The sequence below is a fragment of the Vanellus vanellus genome (assembly GCF_965231255.1).
Source record: "Vanellus vanellus genome assembly, chromosome: 1".
NCBI lineage: Eukaryota > Metazoa > Chordata > Aves > Charadriiformes > Charadriidae > Vanellus > Vanellus vanellus.
This window is the reverse complement of record NC_138905.1, coordinates 135,092,209-135,117,651: the sequence shown is the minus strand read 5'-3', so window position 1 is coordinate 135,117,651 and position 25,443 is coordinate 135,092,209. Positions and strand designations below refer to the sequence as shown.

General features: G+C 38.6%; 1 protein-coding gene across 1 annotated transcript in view; it reads right to left on the bottom strand.

The window, feature by feature from the left end:
• SH3KBP1 (SH3 domain containing kinase binding protein 1) overlaps positions 1 to 25,443 on the bottom strand; it is a 230,759-nt gene that overhangs the window by 42,845 nt on the left and 162,471 nt on the right. The window contains exons 8-9 of the mRNA XM_082499340.1: positions 19,896 to 19,971; positions 10,785 to 10,879 (exon numbers count right to left, since the gene is read on the bottom strand). Coding sequence (XP_082355466.1) covers positions 10,785 to 10,879; positions 19,896 to 19,971 — 171 coding nt within the window. The remainder of the gene's footprint in view (positions 1 to 10,784; positions 10,880 to 19,895; positions 19,972 to 25,443) is intronic.

Genomic DNA, 25,443 nt, shown 5'->3' with positions numbered 1-25,443 from the left:
CTTCTGTTTTTCTGAGGAAGCAGATCACTGCACAGGCTGGGCCTCTGAACATGCTGCTACTTTGTAATACTACTAGAAGATGAAGGCATGGCTTAGACATCAATACACAACTGCTCGATTTTTCAGCTTTTCTGATTGAAGTTTTTGATACAGAAACATTTCATTGTACAGATTTCATCATTATAGCTAGGATACAAAGCAATGCCAAGAACAAGAACAAGAACAAGCAGGCCCTCAGAAAAGGTACCTGCAAAGTATGTACTGTGTTATGCATACTCTTGGGAGTGCTCAAGTAAGTTTTCTGCTCATGCAAGTAGATCTATGGAGACCTAAAAAACTGGCCTGTGAAAATTATCTTTTTAATTTAAGGTTTATAGACTACTAAGCTTAAAATATACAATTGCCAAGCTAAATTTACAAAGTAAAAATTCAGACTATTCAGTGTATTGAGAGACACTATAACAGTGCAGCGTTTGAAAAAGTGACGTTTTCACGGTAGGATACCACAGTTTTACAGAAATTTCCACTAGAATACATAGTTCTTTGCATAAATAAAAAAAAAAATAAAATCCCAGCAGTTGGCAGTTGTATTCATCAAATGTCTGTTCTCCTTCTGCCCTTGTAAAGTTGGTTCTCATCAAGAAGAATGTTGAGCTGGTAAACTCGCATTATTCAGAAAGCCATGAATACCTCTTACACTTGCCCTGAGAGCTTTCATGTGTCAGCTCTGCTATACTGGCAGCCGCACATTACGTTATTACTACTCTCATTGCAAGCATGTCTCTAGCTGTCTTTCCACAACTGATAGGCAACCTTGTAATTTAAAGAAAAACAAACCATCTTTAATGTGAACAAATGTGTCCATAGCACTTTTCACGACATTATCCATACATCCATATGTGTAACAGATAAAGGCTACTGAATTTGAGAATTAAAGGTCTCATCGAAAGACAAAATTGAAGGACAAGCATTCTGCCATTCAGCCCACCCATGCACAGCATGGTGATTTTTTTTTTACCCTGTTAATGATTATATATGACTATATATAATACATAAATATATGTGCAAAGTTTTCAGTGAAAACAAGTGTCAAAGATCAGCATTATTTTGGAAACTTTGAAATGAACTAAACAAAACCTAACCTCACACCACATGAGATCTTCATTAATACAGCATTGTCATTGGGGGGAAACAAAATCATGTTCAAGCTGCATGAAAAAAAAGCAGTTTAATAATATTCAAGAATGTTTCTTTAAAATTTCTTACTACATTCAGTATCATGATGCTGAAACCAAGACATATCATTCTCAAAATCCAATTTTATTTTAAAAGTCAGAAATAATTGATTTTAGAGTCTTCATACATTCTCATAAAATTCGGTAAAATACCTATGAATGAAGGAAAGCACCTCTCCAGAGGCTTACATTACACCCACCTTGTGCTACCTAAGACTGCATTCAAAACGATCAAGCTTTATTAAGCTCAGTTACTGGGACTGAGACCTTACAGTACAGTGCAAAATTTATCAAATACTTGTGAAGAAAATGGCTATGCTTTAAAGCATCTGGTCAATAATCAAGTACTCCTCAGCAGAAACATCATTTTAAAATCTGGCAACAAGGCAGAATCAATCTCTCAACAACTACCTAATCCAAGATCATTTAGATAAAAAAGACAGTCCAATAGAGAATAAATTACTCTTCTGAGGCAGTCCTGGAGAACACCCATTTTCTCTTTACATACACTTTCTTGCAAATACTCATAGATTATGAAATACTGGAAGAAAAGTATCAGAGGAAACCTCCCGGTCCGGGTCTGTTTGGCCCCTAACCCAGGGCTTTATCCTGCTCAGGTTCTCAGCCTATGTCCCAAAAGCCCCAAATCCTTCCCAGATCCTTCCCAGCTCCTGACAGCTCTCATGCCCAAGCCGTAGGGAACCTGACATCTGATAACGCCAGTTGCATCTTTTAAAGCTTAAGAAGTCAAACAAGTAAATTTTTCTTTATTCATAAGCTGCAAGGCTCTACTTAGAATTTACCATGTTAACATTTTATGGAAGGAAATGGAAGAGACTGTCTGAAATTAAACATTATTTCAGCTGTGGTTACACTACTCTTTCCAGATAATATTTTTTACTGGAAAGCACAACAAAAAGATACCTCTCCAGAAGACACAGTATTCAAGAACTGGTCCAAGTTACTGGGCCCTGCAAAAAAGAACCTGGCTGAGAATAATGAATGACCTGCAATACTCAGGACTTAGATGAGAGGACCTAGCAGATCAGATACGCTTTGTTTGTTAAATCTGTTTCAGTCTAAAGCTAAGCTTTTGACTTTAAACTCTGTGAGTAAATAGTTTAATCAGTAATGAAATATTTTCATGAAATATTTGTGCAAGCAGGAAAAATTACATTGCTCATTGAACAAAACAATCTCTTCCGGGGCTTCACTTCACTCGCAATGTTCAGTCAGCAGAATATGATGGAGAAATAAATACGTTCCATGTCATAAAACCCTAGCACTCCAATACTCAAATTAAAACTAAATTAGCCAACACAAACACAAAAGATGGTGCTAGTAACAGACATAATTTATCCCTCTGATAAGCAAAGATATAATATTTACATAATTACATTTTTTGTATTTAGAAAGATTATAAAAACATAGAACAAAACATTTGAACATTTGCTATTACTACTTCTATCACAGACATCTTAGGACCAAGGTCCTAATTACAATTACTAAATACTTGGCACTATATGTGCATTTTTACTTTCCCTTTAAATAGCTCTCCCTACTCTGAATAGGTTGGACTTCAGATAATTCCATTAAACCAGCAGATGAACTCAACATTCAGGATAAAAGAAGGATGAAGCTAAGCAGTGAGTCTAAAGCACACATTGTGAGTAATAATCACAGTTTTCCAGATGCCTCAGCATTTCAGTGATATCTTTTGTAAGCGCAGGGCAGAGAAAAATTTCTTTCCTTTTTTTATCTTAAAATATGTCACCTTTTTAGATTAGCTTGGCTGTATTAAACATACTTACAAATAAACCTAACTCTTTTCAAATGATGCAAATCTTCAAGCACTGCATGCATGAGGGACCCTGCCACTTCACCTACATAGCCTGGCATGAACTTCCATTTGTCAAAATTCAAATTTGTGACTTCCCAGGAACAACAGAATCCTTTCCTCTGAAGGCACTGCTGTAGCACTGCAATCAGTGATAACATGAATAGGAAAAGAGAGCTTCAGTGTATACTTTAAAGAAAAAAAATAAATACGCTAACAAGAAGAACATTCAAGTGCTGGCTGCTCCCTTCTTCCCTGTACTAATCTCAGGCTTCACAGTTTAAGTGCTCAGCTCAAACATTAGTGTTTCAGTAATGTTTCTAAAGATACCTGTGAAATGTAAGCTGCACCTGGTACGTTATTAAACGTATTGTGGGGCTCTGTCTCTACACAGATCTCACTTAATGCCCCATTGCTAATCACAGCAACCAAGAAATGCTGTAAGATATGAATAAGTGTTAAAAATTTATGTATAAACATTTCAAAGTCTTGGCCAAGGACAAGGTTCAGGCAAGAAGAAAAATGGGAGGACAACTGCTCACAGTCTGTTTTCTCTATAACTTACTAAGTACATCAAATCATTTTAGAAAATGAATATATTTATTTATTTGATCATGTGGCCCCACAAGTTTTATATAACTGCTTTATATCACTCGTATGAGGAAATATTCATGCAACGACACAAGTTTTTCTCCACACACTTGCCACAGACATTAGCAGCACGTCAACAGGGTCTCATTCTGCAGGACCTACTCCAGTTACCATCCTGCATGGCACCATGGCTTGAAACCGAGCAGAAATCCAAACCTTCTATTCCCGTTAGGTCAAAACCTGCAGAGGAAAGTTTCAGGTCAGGGAAAAGTGACCCTACTGCTAAGCCAGTCCCTCGGCAGGCTGCTGACTGCAGGGGCAATCCTGCTCCTCCTGTCACCCTTTCCTACTCATGTGCCCCTGCATGTCCTGTGGCCAAGGTTGCCCGATGCAAGGCAAGAGGGAAGGAGCAGAACATCTCTTTCAGCAGCCACTTACCATCAATCACGTAAAAGTGCACCCTCAGCATGCACCCTTCGCAAAATAATTTCTTGTATGAAATCAGCAGCTTTGGTACAAGCAGGTTTCTCAATCAGCTAAGGAGGCAGGAGGTCTTGGGGGAAAAACTGGTGCTGAGCACAGCGTAGGGGGCAAGGAATGCAGAAGCAGATTAGGTATGGCTATTAGGTCTGGCGAAAGATGTGGTGAATAATTCATGGTTATCTCAGGAGAGAAAAGGGCATGCACCAAGACCCTTTAGGGTATCATTCTCTCTGAGAGAAATACCAATTCATGTCTAAGGACAAGCAGTTAGTGCCTTTACTGCTTACATGCTATTCTTTAAACACAAAACATCATAAAAGATTTCTTAAAGCTATCACAAAAGCTTTCTTAAAGCTGGACATTATTTGATGTTTACTTACTGTATTCCTTTCTGTTTCTGTATGCAAGATTGTTACAGAAGTCACAAATGCGCAAAATATCTTGCATCAAAATCCCAAACAGGGGCATCTGAGTGACCAAATATGTAGTGTCGACAAAAATTCACTGTGTTGCTCTGACAGAAAGCCATTTTTATGTTTTATTAAACCAGATCATATTTTCCCCTGCATAACCTATTTTTTTGTATTGTTATATTAGTAAATTCTTTTCTAAAAATGTGATGAAAGCTTTTAGCTGTTAATCAAGAAAAAAAATAATTACCCAAATGATTAAAATGAAATATGACTGATTTCTTTCCTTCTTTTGAAAGAGACAACCTTAAAGCCACCATACTTCTGTATTGAAAAATTCTGTTTCCTCGGCCAATTAGCTTTATTTTTAATGACCCCAAATATTATCATAATTTTTTTTTACCCATAGAGTGGAAAAATGAAAATTTCATCTTAACGTGGAAAAATGAGTGATACTATCTACCTATTTGCTCATACTGAAACAAAAACTGAAAGTCTTCTAATTCCTCCACATATTTCTATAATCAGGGGTTGTAAAGTACGCGTGTGCTGTTTGTAATTAAAAGTGTACAGAAAAATTCAGCAATGAACCCCCCTCCCATAGAAACAAATGCAGAAACAGACAGGTTTCCACCCTAGGGACACGACAACCAAGAGAAACGTTCAATTAAGTATCAGCTAGCATCCTCCTCTATCACACCATCCTGCTCCTGCTCCTTCCCCCGCTCACGGCCTCAACTCATTGGCAAGACTCTTGTACATACCACTTACTAATTTCATCCCTTTAGGAGCCTCCTGTATCCGTCAGAGCAGCTGTTTTCCTTCACAACCCAACCCAGCCGAATTCTCCTTGGCAATTGCTCAGCTAAAGAAAGTGCTCTGGACAATTACCTCCTGCACCAGGATGAGCATTTAAAGATGTCGTAAGAGAGAAAACTGGGAGAATTGTTTTGGCAAAAGGGCCATACTCGGGTAACTGTCTATAAATAGAGTGAGGGTGAAATTAAGTGCCTAATGACTATCCTAAGAATTGGAAAATATTAAGCGCTCCACATGTGGACAGATTCCATACTCTAACACAGACAAATGCACAGAGCAGTCACTGCAACAGTGAAAACGTGATATTACGAAACAGAGTACTGAGCCTGAATCTAATTTCATTGTTTCCTTATACACTTCTGGTCACCTGTACTTACTTTTCTGTCTTACCACTTGATCGCATGTACTTCGGGGCAGGGACTCACTAAATGTACACCATTTTGAAAACCACAAACCTTGCAAATCTCACAGTAAAGTAAATCATTAACGGTAACACCAAAAGCAAATACTATCTTTGCAAAAACTGATTGCCATTATGCTTATTTCTAGGAACTAGGTTTATGGCTCTTTTTTCCCCAACACAGAATTAAGCACTACAAATGGCATTACCATTAAATATCTGGATTGTCATTAAATATCTAGACTAGATAATTTATCATGTAAGTTTTTCACACAGGCATTGGTCTGTTGTGTCTTTCATGATACCAATGCATCAACTTGCCCAGTACTAGTTGAAAAGCATCAGCAAGATTTTGGGAGGCTGTACGTCACTGTTGCTTTCTTTTTCACCCCATTAATCCTTCAGACACATTTGATGAACCCAAAAGGAGGCTGGATGCCCTCTGTAAAACCCGTGTCCTCATGAAAGCTCCTTTGCAAAATCAGAAAGGATCCCCCCGTATGTTCATCCATCACTTCAGTGCAACATATTCCTACCACTAATGCTCCATACTGAGCTGCTAGCCTGCAGCAGGAGACGAACGGCTTTGCGATCCAGGTAGATGGAGGCTGAGGGACAGCTGGGTCGGATATGCAGAGCAAGGCACAAGATTAATACTCCACCTAATATACTGACACCTATTAATTTCAATGTCTTGTAAATTCAGAATTAGCAGAATTGCCACTGATATCGCCCTCCACTACTCCTAGTCCAATAATAAGGGTTCGGGTGAGGATACCCCTCTATTACTGTTAGCTTTTCAAATTTGCAATGATTTTTTAAGTAGTTAATTTTATTTATCCAGATCCTTTTCGTTCCTGGGAACAAAGTGGTCTTTACAGCCTAGAGCTCAGATATATTGATGCAGCGCAATGAAATCTTTCACACTCTTGCAAGTAAAACTGCTTTCAAATGAGTGCACAGTTGCCAGTGTGTGCTTCATGTATTTGCTTTGAAATTATTTAGCTATTACTAGCGATTCCTCACACGGGCCATTTTCTGTATGCCAGTGAGATCTCCAGAATCCTTTGCATTTTGTCAGAATTTATTGGAGCTACTAAGAAATTTGTAGTGTTTGCAGAAAGCGTCTCTATAAACACTGGAAAGTAGCCTATAGTAGTAGCTATGTCTAGAATGAAAAATGCTAAAATATTTCAAGATGACAGTTGATGTTACATGAATCTTGTGTTGCTTAAACGTGACTCAATAATTACAAATACAATCTCCCAAATCAGTATTTGAGCACAGTAAAACACCTGTTTGCCACTCTCCTTTAGCCACACACTGCAGGCACTACCAGTGTTCTTGTCCTTATCCAAATGCTGTCAGGAACATTTTGAAGACACTAAAAAATTGAGTAAGGAAGACAAATGTTTGACATTACATTGTCAATCTCATGGCCTCTTGTAATTCATATCTTTTCTGTTTATGAAAGAATCTTATAATCAAATTACACAACAATAACCTTAACTGTACAAGTAAAATTACTGTATTTTGCTTTTTTTTCTCTTTCTTCCAAAGGTGTATTTTTCTCAGACCCCTTTTTTGCAAAGGAAAGGTATCAAGTCTACTGTTTTATTGCCTTGAAGATGAAGTTTTCGCCTTCCTTTACAATTCTGAGCAATATTTTCTGATCTTTTATCTTTAAATATTTTGAATGAAGGAGTTAAAGGACTACCATTTGTCCACTTTAATTTCCAGTAATTAATAAGTAAATCTTTTTCTATGTGTCTACAAGGATATTTGTTTCACTGGGGAAAAGGATGAGAGAAATATTTTCCAGAATATTTTTGAATACATTTATGTGAAGTTAGTTTCTGCTTTTCTTCTAGTCTTTTAGGTAAATTTTAATCTATGAGAAAACAACTGTTACTACCGTATGTTTGGACTCTATCTCATTGTGTATTTGTCCCATGATTTAGGCCTATGCAGTTCATCAAAAAATGACTCAATATGCTGTTTAATCGCAATTATTTTTGGTTATCATTCCTGCATAATGCCATCCTTCCCCTTATATCTCCCAAAATACATACGGTTCTGACAAGTAACTGATCAGCCTCTACTGACTCACTCCAGGTTTTAAATAAAACCTATCAGCACATTCTCCAATGATTAGGGTATTCAGTTGTGATTCAGCAAATCCGTTCAAAGTATTCTTTAGCCATTTCATAAAAAACCTCAGATATTCAAATTCCCTTATCATAGAGGCCTACAGGAAAGGTCTGATCAGCATTTGACTCAAGATCTTAACATCCATCAAAACAGAGTGAGAACCCGAAACAGATTCTGCAAAGGCCATGACAAAAAAAAAATAATTTAAGATTCTTGTAATGCATTTTGCATTATTTTCATGAGCTTTCTTGCCCATTCACTCACTCCTTATTACTTCAGCCACTTCAACACATTCTCACGAATGGTGTTGTTTTCAATTAAATGCAAATTCAGTATGAGTTAAAATGGTGAGTTTCAATGTTCCTATAGATCTGACTGTGTGAAAATAGATTAGCCTAGTGAGGGACTTTTCATATTGAGAATTCATATAACTTTCTGGGTTTAGTGATTTCAAACAAAATACACTATTTTATAATAGTGCATCTGTGGTTGTAGGAAGTACTATGACACCCATCTCTTTCTTCAAAGTAACACTCTTCTCTTCTTGGGTCTAGGTAATTGGGAAGAATAAATTTTGTCTAAAGCTCTCCAGCACAGAAACCAAAGCCTGCAAAACAAGTTCTTGCAAATAGATTCAAAGAAACTCTACAATCTGACAGCAAAGCAAAACTATGGTAGTAGTTTCTGAAGTACTCCATACGTTTCTATTTAATTCCTCTCAGTCAGTATGGATCGCTAACTGGTTATGGGAAGTACTGTCTAAGCACCGTGATTTGAATTCCAAGTAAAAGGCAACTCTCTAGCAGAAGCCATTAGTGGACAGAAAGGTGAGGCTAACTTTGTTATTGCTGACTAAAACAAAAAAAATTACAACAGACACCTGCTTCAGAAGATTCGGACTAAAATAAAGTTACTATATTGCACAGTAGAGCATGGAGGAGACCCCACTGTTTTCAGAACTCTACAGCAAGAACCCTGACTCCACATCACTTGAATTTTATTTTTTAAACTATGTGTTAAAAACAGATGAAAAAAAACCCACAAGTCTGACTGCAATGAGGTCTGGAAACCACAAAAGAATCTGCAAAGTGACTGTTTGTTAAGCACTGTTTCTTCAGTATCTCAGATTAGTGCAGACACAGCATAAAAAAACATCCATGGAGAAATGCCAAGCCTTTTTGCATTGAGATCCCCGACTCTGTAGAGGCATGGTTTTGCATCACTGTTCACAGACATGCGACATACCACAGAAAAAAGAAGAAAATTGAATAAAACGTCTGCAGTGTCTTGATACCATCAGGCTGGAGAGTAGAAGTACAGGGGAATATACCAGAGAATATACTGACAAACTTCTCACTGCATGGTTGGGAAAACTGACCAATTCAGTCAAATCATCAGCTCAGTTATTATAAAAGACAAATATCCTTCCTGAAATCTCATATTGAAACGTCAGTAAAGTAATCGTCTCTTTATCTATGTATACTGAAGAAAACAGCTCCACCTGGAGACCAGCCACCTCAGAGAGTTAAGTCAACCCGGTCAATAAAGCGTAAAGTGGACAGAAACAATGTCTTAAAAGCCATTTCCATGATCACAGACACACTTAAATATTCACACAATAACATTCCAAATCAGGCAAAGCCAAACACTTTTCAAGACAAGCTAAACAAAAAAGTCATTGTGGGCAAGTCATTAAAGGATATTTAATGCACACAATTTATTTTTCAAATTTGCAGTTTCTCTTCCTACTAAATGTCTGATTATTTTTCCTTGGTTACCTGTATATGCTTCATGACAAAGAAGATGTCCTCTAGGATTGCAAATGGCTTAGTATATAGCAAACACTGCCCCAGATGTACTTCCCAAGGTTCTTGGGTTTTCCACCCAGGTGCCAAATTGCTCAGTCAAGTAACAATTTCTTATGAAACTTATCAATTATAGAATTCATTCTTTTACTTTCATATAAGCACAAACAACAGCACTATTGTGCACACTATTACAATTCACCTTCATCATGCAAAATCCACAGCCTTTTCTAGTTTGTAGCTTTTTTTTCCCCAAAATATTTATGTCCAGGAGTCAAAAACATTTAAATAAACTGTAAAATCTTTTAACAAGAGCAGGAAATTAAGTGCACTTAAACTATAATCCGTTCTTTGTAACATGATGCACAGCTCTTCTAAAAGTAAACCAACTGTTTACTCATCATCTTACTGTATAGTTTTTGGAGATTCAGTAAAATCCTGGCACTGTATTTTCATTTCTGATCTTGAATAATTTCAAGTAATTTTAAAGAAAAAAACACAGTTCTAAAATTATTTAATTTAATTTCTGATTTATCATCTTTTTCTGCTTTACCATAGTTTTAAGGGTGGCTACATTTTAAATCAGTGTTTAATTCATTAAGCTAATTTAGGCACATAATCTCCATCTAACCCAAAAAATGTAATTCACAGTTCCTACAAGAAAGATAACTCGCACACCTAACAGAGATGTTCAAAGATGCTGCTTTCTTGAGTCTCCCAGTTTATTCTCTGGGCTTTTATGCTTGTTACAGGGATCAATTTACAATTTATGTAGATCTGCCATCAGATTCAAATTAAAATGAATTGTATAAACTTGTAAACTCTAGAGTACACATCTGCTGTTCTTCACTTAACATTACCAAGGTAAGGCTCTAAAGCACAAGAGGAAGGAAGATGTAGGGCTCTCTGAAGTCTGTGTAATGTTTCATTGTCGAATTAGCATTGTTTTAGGAAGGACACTGTCAAAAGCACAAATAGGGATTTTACTGCAATTGAATGATCATGATTTTAAAAACTGGATCCCTGCTTATAGGAGAAAAATATTACTTTTACCTTACTGATAAGTGTGACAACATCACCTTCTCGGATTGTGAGTTCATCATCATTCTGTGCTTCATACGGAAATATCACTTTGCAATACTCCTTGGCTGAAAGGAAGAACATTCAATGTGATAAATTATCACTTTATAACAACTGCTTGTCCAAGGGTGAAAATCTTCATAAAATGTTCCACAAGCATCTCTGCTGCTTTAATTTCTTGTCATCTTTCTCTTTGTATTTGAGACCTTCATAAATAGTATGAAATATTTAAAAAACTGCACACTGATGAGTATTCCTGCACACGTCATCCAGGGAGTCAGTGCTGTAGCCCCTAGAACCATTATCTCAAATTAAATTGCGCCAGACAGCAACCTGCCACAAACCATTTCCCTTAGACTAAGCCTGTATCTGACACTTGCTTCAATCGTTCCACTGGTACGGCCTTCCACTAGATCACATAAATTGGAAGAGTAAAGGACGCAGTAGGTTGACATAGCTTATCTATCCCCTGGTGTGCAGGAAAGCAAGTATTTCTGAATCTACAAAGATGATAAAATAATAAATAATGCATTAACAAATGTAAAGGCATTCATAACTAAATCTTCTGTAAACTCAGCATAAAAGAAGAGTTTTGAATATTAGTCTAAAGTTTCCTCTTCCCTTTTCCTTTTACTGTCTAGAAATAAGGGCATCATCTCAACTTTCATCTGGAAAACACAGAAGCCTGCACTCCTACTCAGAAATCATAAAAAGCAGTTGTCATGAAAAGCAGTTACTTACAACATGTTGCTGTGCAACAGACAAGTATGTCAATGTGCCTTACAAATAAAAAGGGAATATGTATTCCAGCTGTTAAATAATGTATAAAAATGTGATACTCTAAGACAGTAGGTTTAAAAAGACCAAAGAAACACACACAGAAATTACCAGACCCTTTGTAGAAAGGCATGTGACTTTGTAGAAGTGTTCACCTCACTTTAAATGCCTAAATCTTTATGACCTCAACCCCTAGTCAGCTGTCACGTTTGATGCGGAGAAACAGGTACTTGCAGGCCACAGAAATCTAAATTAATTTGAGAAAACAGGACTTATTTCTTTATGCTTACTATAAAGAGAACCTGCATTATCACACTTGTGCGTATTTGAGGCTCCACGGGGGGTGTCAGTTCAGCTGCCCAGCCTCTAAGCACCATTTCAGACACTGGTGGGTATGTAAGACACCCACATGGTTGGCAGATATGATGCACAACCCATGCAAGAGCCAGGTCCCACCGGCCTGGCATCTGGAGGCAAGCCAAAATACCCTGGAGTATCTTAAATGCTCCAGATGCAGGCTACTGATTTCAGCCCCCGGGGCTGGGCCTGGTATTTGGATTTAGATTTGGGCACCTGATGTTAGAAATTGACAATGTCGGTGCCTCCACTTGCACTACAGTCGATGGAGAGCAAGCCACTAAAGTGAGCAAAGCCTTGAGAGCCACTCTTCACCCCAAGAGCAGACACCTACATTCAATTAGCTGAAACACGCTCTGAACTCCCTGGACAGCAGTGACAGATCTCCACTGGGACCCACTGGAGCCCAGACACCAAACTCACATAGCTATACCGAAACTTAGGGCTCTGACTCAGAAGATGCATCCCAACTGCTAAAGTTTAGTGACAGGAACACCAGCCTTAAATAAGCGGTCAACACACATGCATGGGAAGGGTTGCTGGCTGTAAGTACAATCAGCCTGAGAAATGAAACAGTACTAATGGGGAAGAGGAAAGCTCTTTTCCAGTTCACAGGCACTGCTACTCAGAAACGGCATGAATTTTATGTGGCGCCAGTTCAAGTAAACCAGAATTTCTTAGGCTTTACAGATTTATTTTCCTGAACACAAAAATTTAAAATTATCCATGATCATTAGCAGTTGGTTTTTTGGCCCTGCCCTGTACTGGGTCTGGCTGGGATGGAGTTAATTTTCTTCACAGCAGCCCACATGGTGCTGCATTTTGGATTTGTGACTAAAACAGCATTGACAACACAACACTGTTTTGGCTATTGCTGGGCAGCACCTGCACAGCGCCAAAGCCTTCTCTTTTCTATGTTTCCTCACTCTGTCCCCCAGTAAGTAGGCCAGGGGTGGGCAAGAAGCCAGAAGGGGACACAGCTGGGACAGCTGACCCAAGCCAAGCAAAGGGATATTCTGTGTCATATAATCTCCTGCTCAGCAATAAAAAAGGGTGGGCTGGGGGGGCTGTTAATCTGGGAGGTAGCCATTGCTTGGAGACTGGCTGGGCATTGGTCTACTTGTGGTAAGTGGTGAATGATTGCCTTTGCATTGCCTCTTTTTTTCCTCAGGAGTATCCCAAGTATCCATTCTCAAGTACGCAAGTTGTTCCTCTGTTCTCTATATAATCTATACACTGTATAACCTCAAGATTAGATGGGAAGCCAAGCTCAATGAACAGCTAATCAACAGAGAAGAACAGCCACTATACGCCAGTAACGGTACTATTCTGAAAAGACGCCAGTGGTGCAGCTCTTGCCCAAGGCATGGATGAATCCCATGTGTTTCAGGTTAAAGAATGCTTTGAACAGCAAGTGTCTCCAGGGAACTCATTGCCTCCTGAGTCCCACAACAAGCAATCCTCCCCCAGCTTCCCCTTGCTATTTGAAGACTTTAAATTTGAATCATCCTTCAAGATGATGACCCCAACAGACAAGAGTGGAGAGAAGGTTGTGGTTTCAGCATCTGAAAAAGTCAGTTGATAATCAGGAAACTAAGTGCTCTTTCTTTTTTTTTTTTTTTTTGCTTTTCCTCTAAAAGTATGTGTCAATGTGGATCTTACACTAAGTGGCTGTCAAAAGCAGCAAGACTTTAACTAAAGAACTCATAGTCTTTCACACATAGCAAATAGCTATGCATTTTTGCCTTCTAGTTTTGATGTCAAGAATTCTGTTCTCCCATGACCTATCTGCCCTCCCCACCAAGCTCTTACGTTTTTTTTTTTTTAACATCCAGATAGCAGAGAAACAAGGAATTAAACTAGAGAAAAATATCAAAAAACAGGTCTTAAGCTCAGCCAAATGCCGATGTATTTCATGAAGAGCCAGGAGGCAATCTTGAGAGAGGCACAAGAAGGAGCTGGGGGAAGGTCATGGCTGCCCAGTGAAGGTTGGCACAAGAACACAGGGTGAAGGCACAGCCGTGGAAAAAAAAATCAAGGTTTATGTACAGTAGAAGTCTGGACTCCTTGAGTGAGATTCACATTGACATACACTAAATCAATACATTCCTCTGCCTAACAGGGGCCCCGTGGATCATGCTGCAACAGAGCTAGGTCTGAACAACACAGATGCATTGGGAACAATGTAAGTGACTGGACAAAGTCAGCTTTCAAACTCCTCCTAAGGGGAAGGTAGACCAACATGATTTAAGTAAGTAAAAGTGAACCTCTAAAATCAGATTAATAAAAGCAGAAAAGAATCTAATAGGTTGTGTCACTTCAGTACTAAAATTGTCCTTAGTCAGCAGAGCACAATACCGCAAGAGGATGTAGAAGCACTTAATTTCAAGTTATGTTTAGATAGGAAGGAAGAAAAGATAAAAGGAAATACTAATTTCAGACACAGCACTGTAGAGACCAAATGGAACTTGCTGAATTTGGGGGTTTTCCAAGTGGAAAAAAAAACACCCAAAAACTAAAGGTCAAAATAATATGTCCTATTACAAGTCTGGTAAATAGACTTAAGCCAAATTAAAGCTTCAAACTAAGATACCGATACTAAGCATCCCTCAACTGTAGAGAATAAATGTCATTTTGTATATTGGACATCCAAGGGTGCATTTACACATCACAGATTGTTCTTCCAGAAGCCTCTCTTTTTTTCCTCTGACCTGAAGACATTTTAAAAATATATCTGCTAAAAAACCCCCAAGAGCAGACATCTTGGAAACAGTAAGGGAGGAGAAAAGATGCTATTCAATGAGCTTTTCAGTCCTTATTTATTAATTCAACAATAATTTACTCTGTCAGACCACAGAGTCTCTCTCTGCAAAGTCACAGCTCCTCCCAAGCAAAGGAGAACAACCTGTCATAGGCAATGGGCATTGCTCAGGGAACCAAGCGAGCAGATAAACAGCATATCCTACAACTCAAACAGGCTGGATCTAGCGCAGGATGTTCAGCTTCTGGCCAACATATTCTGAACTGAGAGGGCTTGGGCTAGGTGTAATTCCATTTGAAAACATGTACCCTTGGCTACATCCTGTGATTTTTGAATTGTACTGTTCCAACTAGACTAGGTACAATGATGACAATGTCCTGTCCTTTGGAAGGAAGAACAAAGCCGTTGCTAGCTTCTCTGACAGACCCCAAGGGCCCAGGGTGACACACAAGTCCCCTTCCCAGCATCATGCTCATAGCTCAGAAGCTGGAAAAAAGAGCAGCAGCAAAGAACTTGTGTATTTGACACAAGTGGTCTGCCACTGCCCACACGTCACTGAGGAAAAAGTCCCAGGACCATCCTAAACACTATAAAAGGGCTATCCTCTAAAAAGAACCGGATATTTTATGGTGGTCATTAACATGCATGTCTGTTCAGCACCTTATGTCCCCCAGTCTGCCCTGAGTTCAAAATGCAGCCTATTTGACACAGTTGCAGGCCCCCCCCAAATCATTGCCACAAAGAGGGAGAACAATAGCAAGAGACAGCATTCCTACAGAATACAGCTGCTTCATTACCTTGGCAAGCACTGCATTTCACCCACAGAATTCAGTGGTTCAACACATATTTACAATTGCAGTGTAAAGCACTAATGCAATTGTATAGACCTTCTATATGACTTGGGGTCCTGCAGTACTGTAGCAGGTAAATCCATTTGTTTGTATTTTGAGAGACTGGTTAAATATTATACTGCTTAAACCAGAACTGAGCAAACTCCATTTACTGTATCAGTGGACCCTGTTCACTTTAAAAGCATGCCTCTTCTGTTTGTTCTCCTGCCGGACTCTTAGTATGAGCTGTGAGGTTCAAGACAGCAGTACACAGACAATCACACCTTCAGTCTTAAATTTCACAGGGGACGTTGACACTGGAATTTGCTTTTCCTCTTAGGCCAGGATGACACAATTTCCTCTTCTCACCTCTGCTTCTGCTTCCTTGTCGTTAGGCAAGAACAGTTTCACCCCACAGCAAGATTTCCTCCATCTCAGACAACCTAACCACTGGGCTGGATTCACCCTTCTAACTATACAGAAATTGATTATTTATATATTTTTAGTAAAACAAGCAACAAACCTGTATAGTCTGTACAGTTGATTTTTGAAGCTTAAACATTTTCCCCTTGATGAAGTCTAAATCATACACCAATCAATATGGATACAAACAGTAATGCTAAGTAAGAAAATAATCAGCGTTAAAGTAATATTCCTTGAGCTTAAGCTTCCTCTCTTTAACTATCACTCATAAAATGTTCCTGAAATGAAATAAAATGTACAAAATCTAGTGAAAAATCACATCATTGTTACCAAAGCCACAAACCAGATGAAAAAAATCCAAACACTACATTCAGCAGAATTTGGTTTTACTAATAATTGCTGCACTCAAGACTCATAAATGGATTGCACTAATAAATATTTTCACAGAACTTCACGAGATGCAAACTGTCAAAATACCATCTCATCAAACAAAACTAATTATACCTTCTACCATCATGCAAAAAGATTAGTTGCTTGCTAGGATTTTGGTATTCCTATTATGCAATAGGTTAACATGAACTGTAAAGAGTCAGTGAGCGAAGCAATCAAATTAAGTGCCATGATCAATGCATTCTGTGACATACTGCCTTTGCTGTTTTGCTATCCGCTGATACTCCATTTTTGCAATCTCAGTAATCTGCAATAGCTCTCAGTCATTGTGGATGTTTTTGCTTTGCTGAATTTTAGAATCCAACAGAACTACTTAAAAATGTATACATACTTTCTACAATATAGCCTTTTCATGGCAAGCCACTTAAACTAAAAGCAAGCTACTTCACAGAAAAAATCTCACCCCAGAGACAGAATTATAAACACACGTGGATGCATGTGCCATCCCAGCTACCTAAGAGAGATGGAAATTCAAAAGCAGAATAATTCCCCTATAAGTCTAAGCACCCACAAACCTAAACCACGCAGCTCTCCCCTCTTCTCTTCAAAGATGTGTTCTTTCATTCCTGAAAGATTAGTGATGTTTTCCAAGGGACCACTCAAGCTATGTAAGGATTTGTGCTTTCACTGTGCTCTCCCTTTGAGCAAAAAGTCCTTTTTAGCCCTGAGGAGTCATCTGTTTATCCCCTTAAAAGCTTAAACCCACTATTTAGAGAGATTAACATAGCATATTGTTGGGAGATGCACCTATAGACCATACTGTACTCTCTTGTTCTGACCAACTTATCCCATTGCAGAACTTAGGCCATTTTGCACATACTAAGAACAAATGGTAGGCACATCAAGTCCCTTGCTGCAAATCACTGCCTTATCGCATCAGAAAAGCTATAGGAAAAAAGCGAACTCAAATCAAGATGTGGGAAGAGTCAGCAACCATCACTCCATGCTGAAGCCCAGGTGGGCAGAGAGGGAAGATGCTACTGCCCCCCGTTTCCTCTCTCAGCAGGCTCTTTCACAGTGCAACTGCACTTTTATCAAGTTGAGACTAAGGAATAACAGCATCAGTCATGGAAAGAAATAGGCGGAAGATGAAAAATTGTTTTATTCCTCTGTCAACGTAATCTCTTTCTTGCTTGCAGCCTACATCTCTGGCAGGAATCCCAATCTAACTCACATATCCAAAAGCCCTGTCTCCATACTGAGCTGAATCTATGGATCTTCTGTTTCTTGCTACTTCTTTGGAGAATGGCACAGCATCTATTTTGTTCAGCAATTAAAGACTCAAGGAAGACTGGGACCCTACCATCCCAGGCAAAAGTGAAAGTAGCTGAGGTCCAAGGTGGAATGACACTTTCATACTGAACACTGCAATTAAGATACTCATCAGTTGTCTGAGACTGCAAACTTCCCTGGATTCAATGCTTTTTCAAGCTTGTTTGTGGTAGGTTTTTAGAAGAAAATAAAAAATCAAATTTCAGAGAAATGACAAATACCAGACAGATCATAGTCCTATGCCAGACTGATCATACTCCTCATGTCTGACTACCAGACATTAACTGTATTATGAAAAAAATTATTCTTCCGCCTATATCAAAAACCAAACTAGAATGAAGTGTGTTTCATTTTCACTGAAAAGTTTTTCAATTTAAATAAAGGACATTCAACTAATTTAAAAGTATCTCCTGTGATGCCATTTGAGGCTCAGACAATTACATATAATTACATTGTATCAGACCTTCCTATACATATGTTTCTTTTTCACAAGCAAGAACAGAGATGCCAAAAATTCTACTTAGGCCCCCGAGATTCCAAGAAAGATAAAATGTCCTAAATAATAAAGTTTAGGTAATATTAACAGAACATGCAAAGATGTCATACAAATTAGCTCACCCTTCTCACTAGTTCTGGCAAAAGGGATGTTGAATGATGTTTGCACACAACCATGCTGAAAATAGATGGGAACAGAAGAAGAAGAAGGATTTTCTGACCAAAAAAGACATGTCCGAGGGAAATGACAAAAAGGTGAAAGAAGAACCAAGCAGAGCCCAAAAGTGTTGATGGAGAAGTGTCTCTGTGTCAACCAGAGCTCAATGTGTCACTGTAGAAGGTGCAGTTCTCTAACCATTGTTCAGAAGGTTTCCACATTCGTTTATAAGTGGTAGAAGTACGAAACCCCAGTACCCTGGAATGTGATTTAGCGAGCAGTTTCAGTTGTCAGAAGAATAAGATGATGAGGAAAGAGGCATCTGTCTCCCAGCCTGGCTTACCACACAAGGGTTAGTGCTGCAGGTGGGAAAGCCCATGGGACCACCTCTTCTGATGGCACCTGCACTCAGGTCAGCTTAACCTGCTCAAACTGCAGGTTAGGAAAGGTAATTTGAAAACACGTTCATTCAGGAGCCTGGTCTACATTACCAGTTTGCACATTTTTCAGTATTACAAGTTCCCGCTTCCTCAGGGCAATTGAGTTCTTGCAGCACTTCCCATTAACAGCCTTGTGTCACAAGGGGAACAAGATAAGAGGATGCAGCAAGTCAATTAGTGTGGTACAGCTCATGGACAGTAACTCACTAAAAGTTGTTTTAGGCTGCTTTTGCAACTCTGAACTGAAAACTTGGTAAAACAGGTGGTAACCATACACTTCTCTCAGACAGCCCGTATTCTTCTGCTCCAGATGCTTGCCTTCCTGTGTCTGTATATGTTTCAGTTCTGAGACAAAACGTTATCTAGCTATCTAAAGGAAGGATGAGGAGTGTGCAAGACTTAAAAACTCAACACTTCATATTATACTCAATTTATTTTCTAAGGTATGGCTACGTTCTTTTCCTTCTTATTCTTTTCTACCAGAATCCATAACATTTAGTTTTAACTTTTTATAGATAAAATCAAAAGATGGGGAATATATATGCAAGTCATTTGGTAAGCTAGCTACATATGCCTCCCTAGAACACACTGAGCCCTGCCTAAAAGATTTAATTATTGCTTTTTGTTTACAAAACACTGAAATGATAAAAACAGAACTGAAGTTCTTGGACACTGTTCATTTCTCATACAAACTATACCACCCACACAGATTATTTCTGCTACATAAGGAAAGAAAAAAGAGGAAAAAAGCAAGGGCACTCACAATGAGCGATATTTTTCTATGACCCACCTACAAGTTACAGCCTGAAGTTGGATCTTATTCAACTCCAATTCCAAAGTACCCTCAAGGCTGAAAGCTGATCACGCAATTTAATTTGATTTTTGGTGGCAGAAAACTCAGGGTAGGATTATCAGAGCAAAAACAATTCAGAGGATTCTGTGAAACGATGCATTCTGCCTGTGTACTGCCTACTCAAAGTTTATCCTAAATATATCTATCTGCATCCTCACTTTTCATATATACAGGACACTCTTTTAGCCAAAACCAGAGAAAAATGTTCAGCTTGCTTTTAAGAGGCTTACTAGCACAAAGTGCAAAGAAGAAAAAACTATGAAACCTACTTTTTGTTCTGCTGTCCACTTCTATTTTTGTTGGCTCCTGAGTTGCTGTGGCTGGAGGTAATTTCTTCCCAACACTCTGAAAAAAAATAATTATTCTCCTTTAAAATTTGCAGATTCAGTTAAAAGTTGGATAATATAAAAAACTGTAATGAAAATACAAAATATAGGAGTTGAAAAAGGACGGTAAAGAAACAGAGGGAAATGCATCTATACTTAGGTTTGTCTGTGGAGGGTTTGTTAGCCTTTTTGTAAATTATAAAGAATTCATAAAAATGTGATCCTCAAATTTTCCCTTTAAAAAATGTTTACTAACATTTTTAAACATTAACTCCTTAACACATTTTCAGGGAAGACTCACGGAAGTTTCAATGGTGGACTGAATATGTGATGAAATTACTTAAGGAAAGGTGCTATTCAGTGCCAAAAGTAAAACTGAAAGAAGAGTGGGGAAAAAAAACCCTTGACTTCTGTCCACACAAGGATTATTCATTTCAGTCATTCTAGATCGAGTGCGATTTTTAAGTTGACAACAACTCTTTAAATGGTTTCCATTTTTTGTTTATTTTGAGCAGAAATAACTAATTTACAGAGGAGTACTACAACAAGCAATTATCAGCTTTAGACAGGTAAGAACAGTAAACAAACATTATTTGTCCCCAACAAAATAAAATACAATTGATGATCTTCACCAGTAACTATATGCATGCTGTCCCCTCTCTCAGCTTTTCTCCCTGTCAAGAAAGCTGTCTAGCTTTAAAATCCCAGCCATGTGGGGTTGAGGACATAAGTGTAATTATCACTTGTTTATATAGATGTGAGTACTTAAAAGCCCTAACTGGAGCTCAATATCCTTTGCTGGTAAGGTATGCATAAACACCACAAAACTTTCTCCATACTCCAGTGACCTTCTGAGTAAAAGCTAAGAGACAAGAGAGCTAAGATTTAGTCTTGAAGGCACTGAGAACCTCTTGGGGACTTTGAGGAAAACACTGGTCAATATGAGAAGCAATAGAAGTACAGAACCTGAAGTAGCTGAAAAATTTAAAAGTGTGAAAAGAATATGAAGAGCTCCATGTTAGCCATTTTGTACACTAAACATGTCAAAACTTATCTATGAAAAGGCGTAAAATACACACACAAGGATTTTAGGCTGGCAAAAAGAGCATCTCTGGAAGAGAGGTGGTTTTGAGAGTTGTGCAAATGACAATCACAGAATTTGTCTTGACAACTAAGACAAACTATGAATTGCAATACCCAAAAGTGTCCTTTTTCAACTTAACTTGCAGGTGGTAGCAGAAACAACTGACCGTCCGATGAGCTTAAAACTCTGCTTACGATCTGGAGTTTGTGAACTGCTCGGGAAGAGAGATCAACAACAAAAGTCTACAGAACTTCCCAACTTCTTTGCTGAGGTAGGAATGAGAGACAAGCAGCATTATCTGAAACAGCGATTAGGGAGGTAAGAGAAAAAATAGCACATGATGGACTCCGGCAAATCAGGAGAGGGCAAAACTAAGAAAAGAGCATGACCTGGCTATACTGAAGAAGCTTAAAGTCAAGAAGGATGATGATGAAAAGCTGACTCTCAGATGTAGCCGAAAAGCAGTGAAAATTGGACTGGAAGAGATATAATGAAGAATGTGAAGCTACCGGGCATTCACACAGATAAAAGCACAGAATGCCTTCAAGATGAAAGCAAGACTGGGAAGACAGCTTTTGGTTCAGAGGCAAACAGAGCAGTTCAAGATAGCTGCACATCTCGGTACATGCTCATTCATGATCAAACCTTTATTCACAGTTCTGCTTCATAAAGGGTTTGGAAAATAATGAGAGCACATACTCTAAGCTGCACTGCTATTTAAATCAGAAAGGAATGCTTGCCAAAGGAATATCCAGAAACTTTAATTTAGGGGAGTTTTTCTCTTTGTAAAATTGAAATTGTTATCCAAGCACTACTAATAAAAGGAAAGCATTTGGTAATTGCTTTATCATACACGAATCATTGATCTTATGCCATGGAACCAAAACCCAGATAAACCCACAACAAGCTAAAAGTCACAGCAAAAGGATCATGGGCAAAGACGAAGAAACTAGTGTATCCCAGTGGGAAGTGGATGCTGCAATGTAGTTTCTCGATTTATAGAAGCAGATGCAAGTGCAATGCTTGAAAACATTCATTCATCTGTTCAGAAAGAATGCCTGTGCAGGTGATAAATCAGCCGTTCTTTTGTTGGGAGCTGGGAGACAGGTTGGAAAGCATTGTTTGCATGAGTTGCAATTTGTCCAGGAGAGAAGGTAAAAACCTTGGGGAGCAAAGTGGCTGAAGACATGACTCTTTTTGCACGTATAGAAATAGCCTGAGCAAAGAAACTGGGCTCCTGACAGGTATCTATCTTCATCCTGATAGGTGAAGAGCAGTGCAAAACTGGGTGTAGCACATAGAATGTGCTGAAAGATCACAGTGACCTACAAGATTCAAGGACACAGGAAACATCTCTCCCCATATGAGCCAGAAACTTTGCTTCTGACTCTCCAACAGTTTTGCATCACTCGTACAGGTCAAATATCTACCGAATTTACTAGTGGCTAGGAGAACCAAGCAAGCCCAACTGAAATTCTTGCTGATCCAACACACAACTTCATGACATAGACTTTTCTTCTCAGGGACAAGTTATTATAGGGTATTTTGGTCTCTCCTCCAGTTGAAGGCCCAGCGTAATTTATCAAAACCTCCATCACTTCTAAAAAAGGAAACATGGGAGCAAAGAACACTTTAATTGGATTGAGCTGAAGGTTTCCATATAATTCTTCCTCCTCCTCTGTTCTTCCTTTATATAAGAAGAAGGTCAATTCTATTTCAGAAAAAAATATGCTCTCCGAGCCCTTCCAGACACATAGATCTATCCTGCAAAATACTGATATACAACTCCAGCTTTCACATTATTTAGTCTTTTACCTGATTCATTCCTACCGATCAGGCTCAACATTCCCAAGAAGCAAGCAGATATTACCCCTTTGGGATACAGGAGCAAAACAAGATTTAGAACTTAAAGGACTTCTGGGGAATTTAGACGCTCAAAATCCAAGAGCAGGATCCTCAACCCTGCGAGCATCCCCTGACATCTCCCAGCATGAACTCTTTCTCTCCTTTTACCTAAGTCTATCATTTTGTCAATAATGTTTGCAATAAAGTCACACGCAGCATGAACCAGAAGGCCCATAATGACCCCCTCTCAGCAGTGTCCTAATCGCCAGGCTGTAAAGACAATTCAAGTTCTGCATTTTCTCTCTAGCCCTGTATATCTTGAATTCTTGGGTGCAGAATGGTTTCAGCATCAGCAAAAAGGGTAGCATATTCCCCTCTGCCTTTGTATCTCTAAGCTGGTGGTTCAGAGACATTCCTGAAGAGTACCATTTCATTTTCCCTCTATCCTCCTCCAGTATGCTGATTACCATAAATCTCATTTCTAGATGGGGGCTGCCGGCCTTGTTCCACTTACATTACTCTGTAGATATCACTCGGACTTGCTTAGTCCTGTCACATGAGAAACATGTGGTGGAAACACAGTTCAGAATTCCTGACTCCAAGCCTAGATTGACTCCCAACACACAACAGAACATATCAACAAAGCAGACAGAATCTTGAACCCACTATTTCTGCAGGGTGAGTATAATTAGATTATTTAGCTGCCAGATACAAATCCCCCTAATCGCCTGACAAGTGTATGCTAAAGATGAAAGAGGATGAAGTGCCCTCTTTCTGCAGAAACAGCTGATAAAAGCATGAATAATGACCATGATTCGGTGCACAGGTTTTCAGAGGGATGAGACAGATTTAGCAGCAACCTGCCATTCTTAATGTTTGGTTTTATGAAGCCAATGGAAGGACAATCTAGCACTAAATAACGGGTTCTTTTAGCAGAAGAGGCCCTGATGGCAGTTTGGTACACTGTTAAATCCCTATCACCGCAGACCAGTTTCCTCTTATACTGAATTAACAGTGATTACAAAAGGGGTTGAGGTGGCACACAGTCGCGTGAATGAGGTCACGGTACAATCTAAACAGTCTCATTTCCTTTCCTTTATGTATTTTGGCACAACTGCGTTCCCTGTAACAGCAGAGAACAACACCAGAGAAGCAGAGCACGTAATGGGCAGTATACAACTGAGTTTTTCTCACTGGAGGGCACTACGGCCCTTCCCTACAACTATTCACCCCTGACCAGAGGAAGAAAAGTAGACCTATGATCAAGTTTCCTCCTTCAGAATATTTTAAAATTGTATTTCAGGGTTGAAATACAGTTGAAAACTGACTTGTCTATTGACTTCTGTTATTCAGGTCTTCTGTCTCTAGAACATTTCATCTGAAAATTCAAATTGAATTGTCACCTGTGCACCAGCTAGGCCCACACAGAAGATTTTGTTATACTTCTTTGCACTAAATGAACATACTTATCCTTTGACTCTCCTTTAACAAATATAGGCTTCTCCAAGCAACAGCTTTGCCTTTCTGTTAGCTTTCTGAAACAGCTACTTTCCTTATTCCTCAGGAATAAGGAAAAAAAAAAAATAATTACTCAGCATCAGTATTTATTCTGGAAAGTGTATCAAGGTCTTTATGCTATATAAAGTATTTTGAAACTGCTACTTGAAATGTAACTCTATTAAGATATTCTTAATGAATACATCAGACATTAAAGAATTCATAAAAATGGGCTGTATGAGCTGGAAACAGTTTTTAAGCTTAACATCATTTGTCAGTTTGAACAGTAAGAATATAACGATATGCACTGATATTTTATAGAGGGGAGGAAAAGGCAGTTATGTATTTTGAGAACTTTTAGAATTTCAGAAAACCTCAGTGATTACGTCAGGGGAAAAAATATCCTGTGTTTCTTTTACCACAATACTTCCTTTTAACATTCAAGTACTATTTTTGAATTTGTTGATATGCATGACAATTTTTTTTATCTACAGGTTTACGTGCAAATCCAAGGCCACTATTAGTTACAATATAGAAGCTGTATTCTTTAATATATTTTTGGCAGCACGTTTTGTAACTGAGAACAGTTTTTCACAAGGAAGCAGAAATGGTCACTAGATTCTTCCAGCTCTGGATGAACAGAAGCATAAACAAGCTTCTCGATGACTATGTATAATGCTGCCGTTGTGAGGGGGGAGCCAAATTAATTTCTTTTTTTCTAATATGCTTCAAGTGCTTATGGAACATCATCCTACCTGGTCTACCTTAAATTAAAAAAAAATTGAAAGAGCCTAATTATAAAAACCCCAAAGGCTTTCAGATGTCAAAATGCCTTTAGTCTATCAGAGACAAAATAAGAGAAATGTCCAGGATTTCAGCTTTTCCCATGATATCAACATTCAACTCTGCATAAAGTACTTTCTGTGACAGAATGATCAAGTGTTGCTATCCTGGAGTTTCCCAAAAGGACAGAGTTAACAGTGTTCCTAAAGGGCCACTACATGGCACATCAAAGAGGGCAATGGGAATTTTAAGAAACCTTTACACTGAAAACAAAAATTCTTT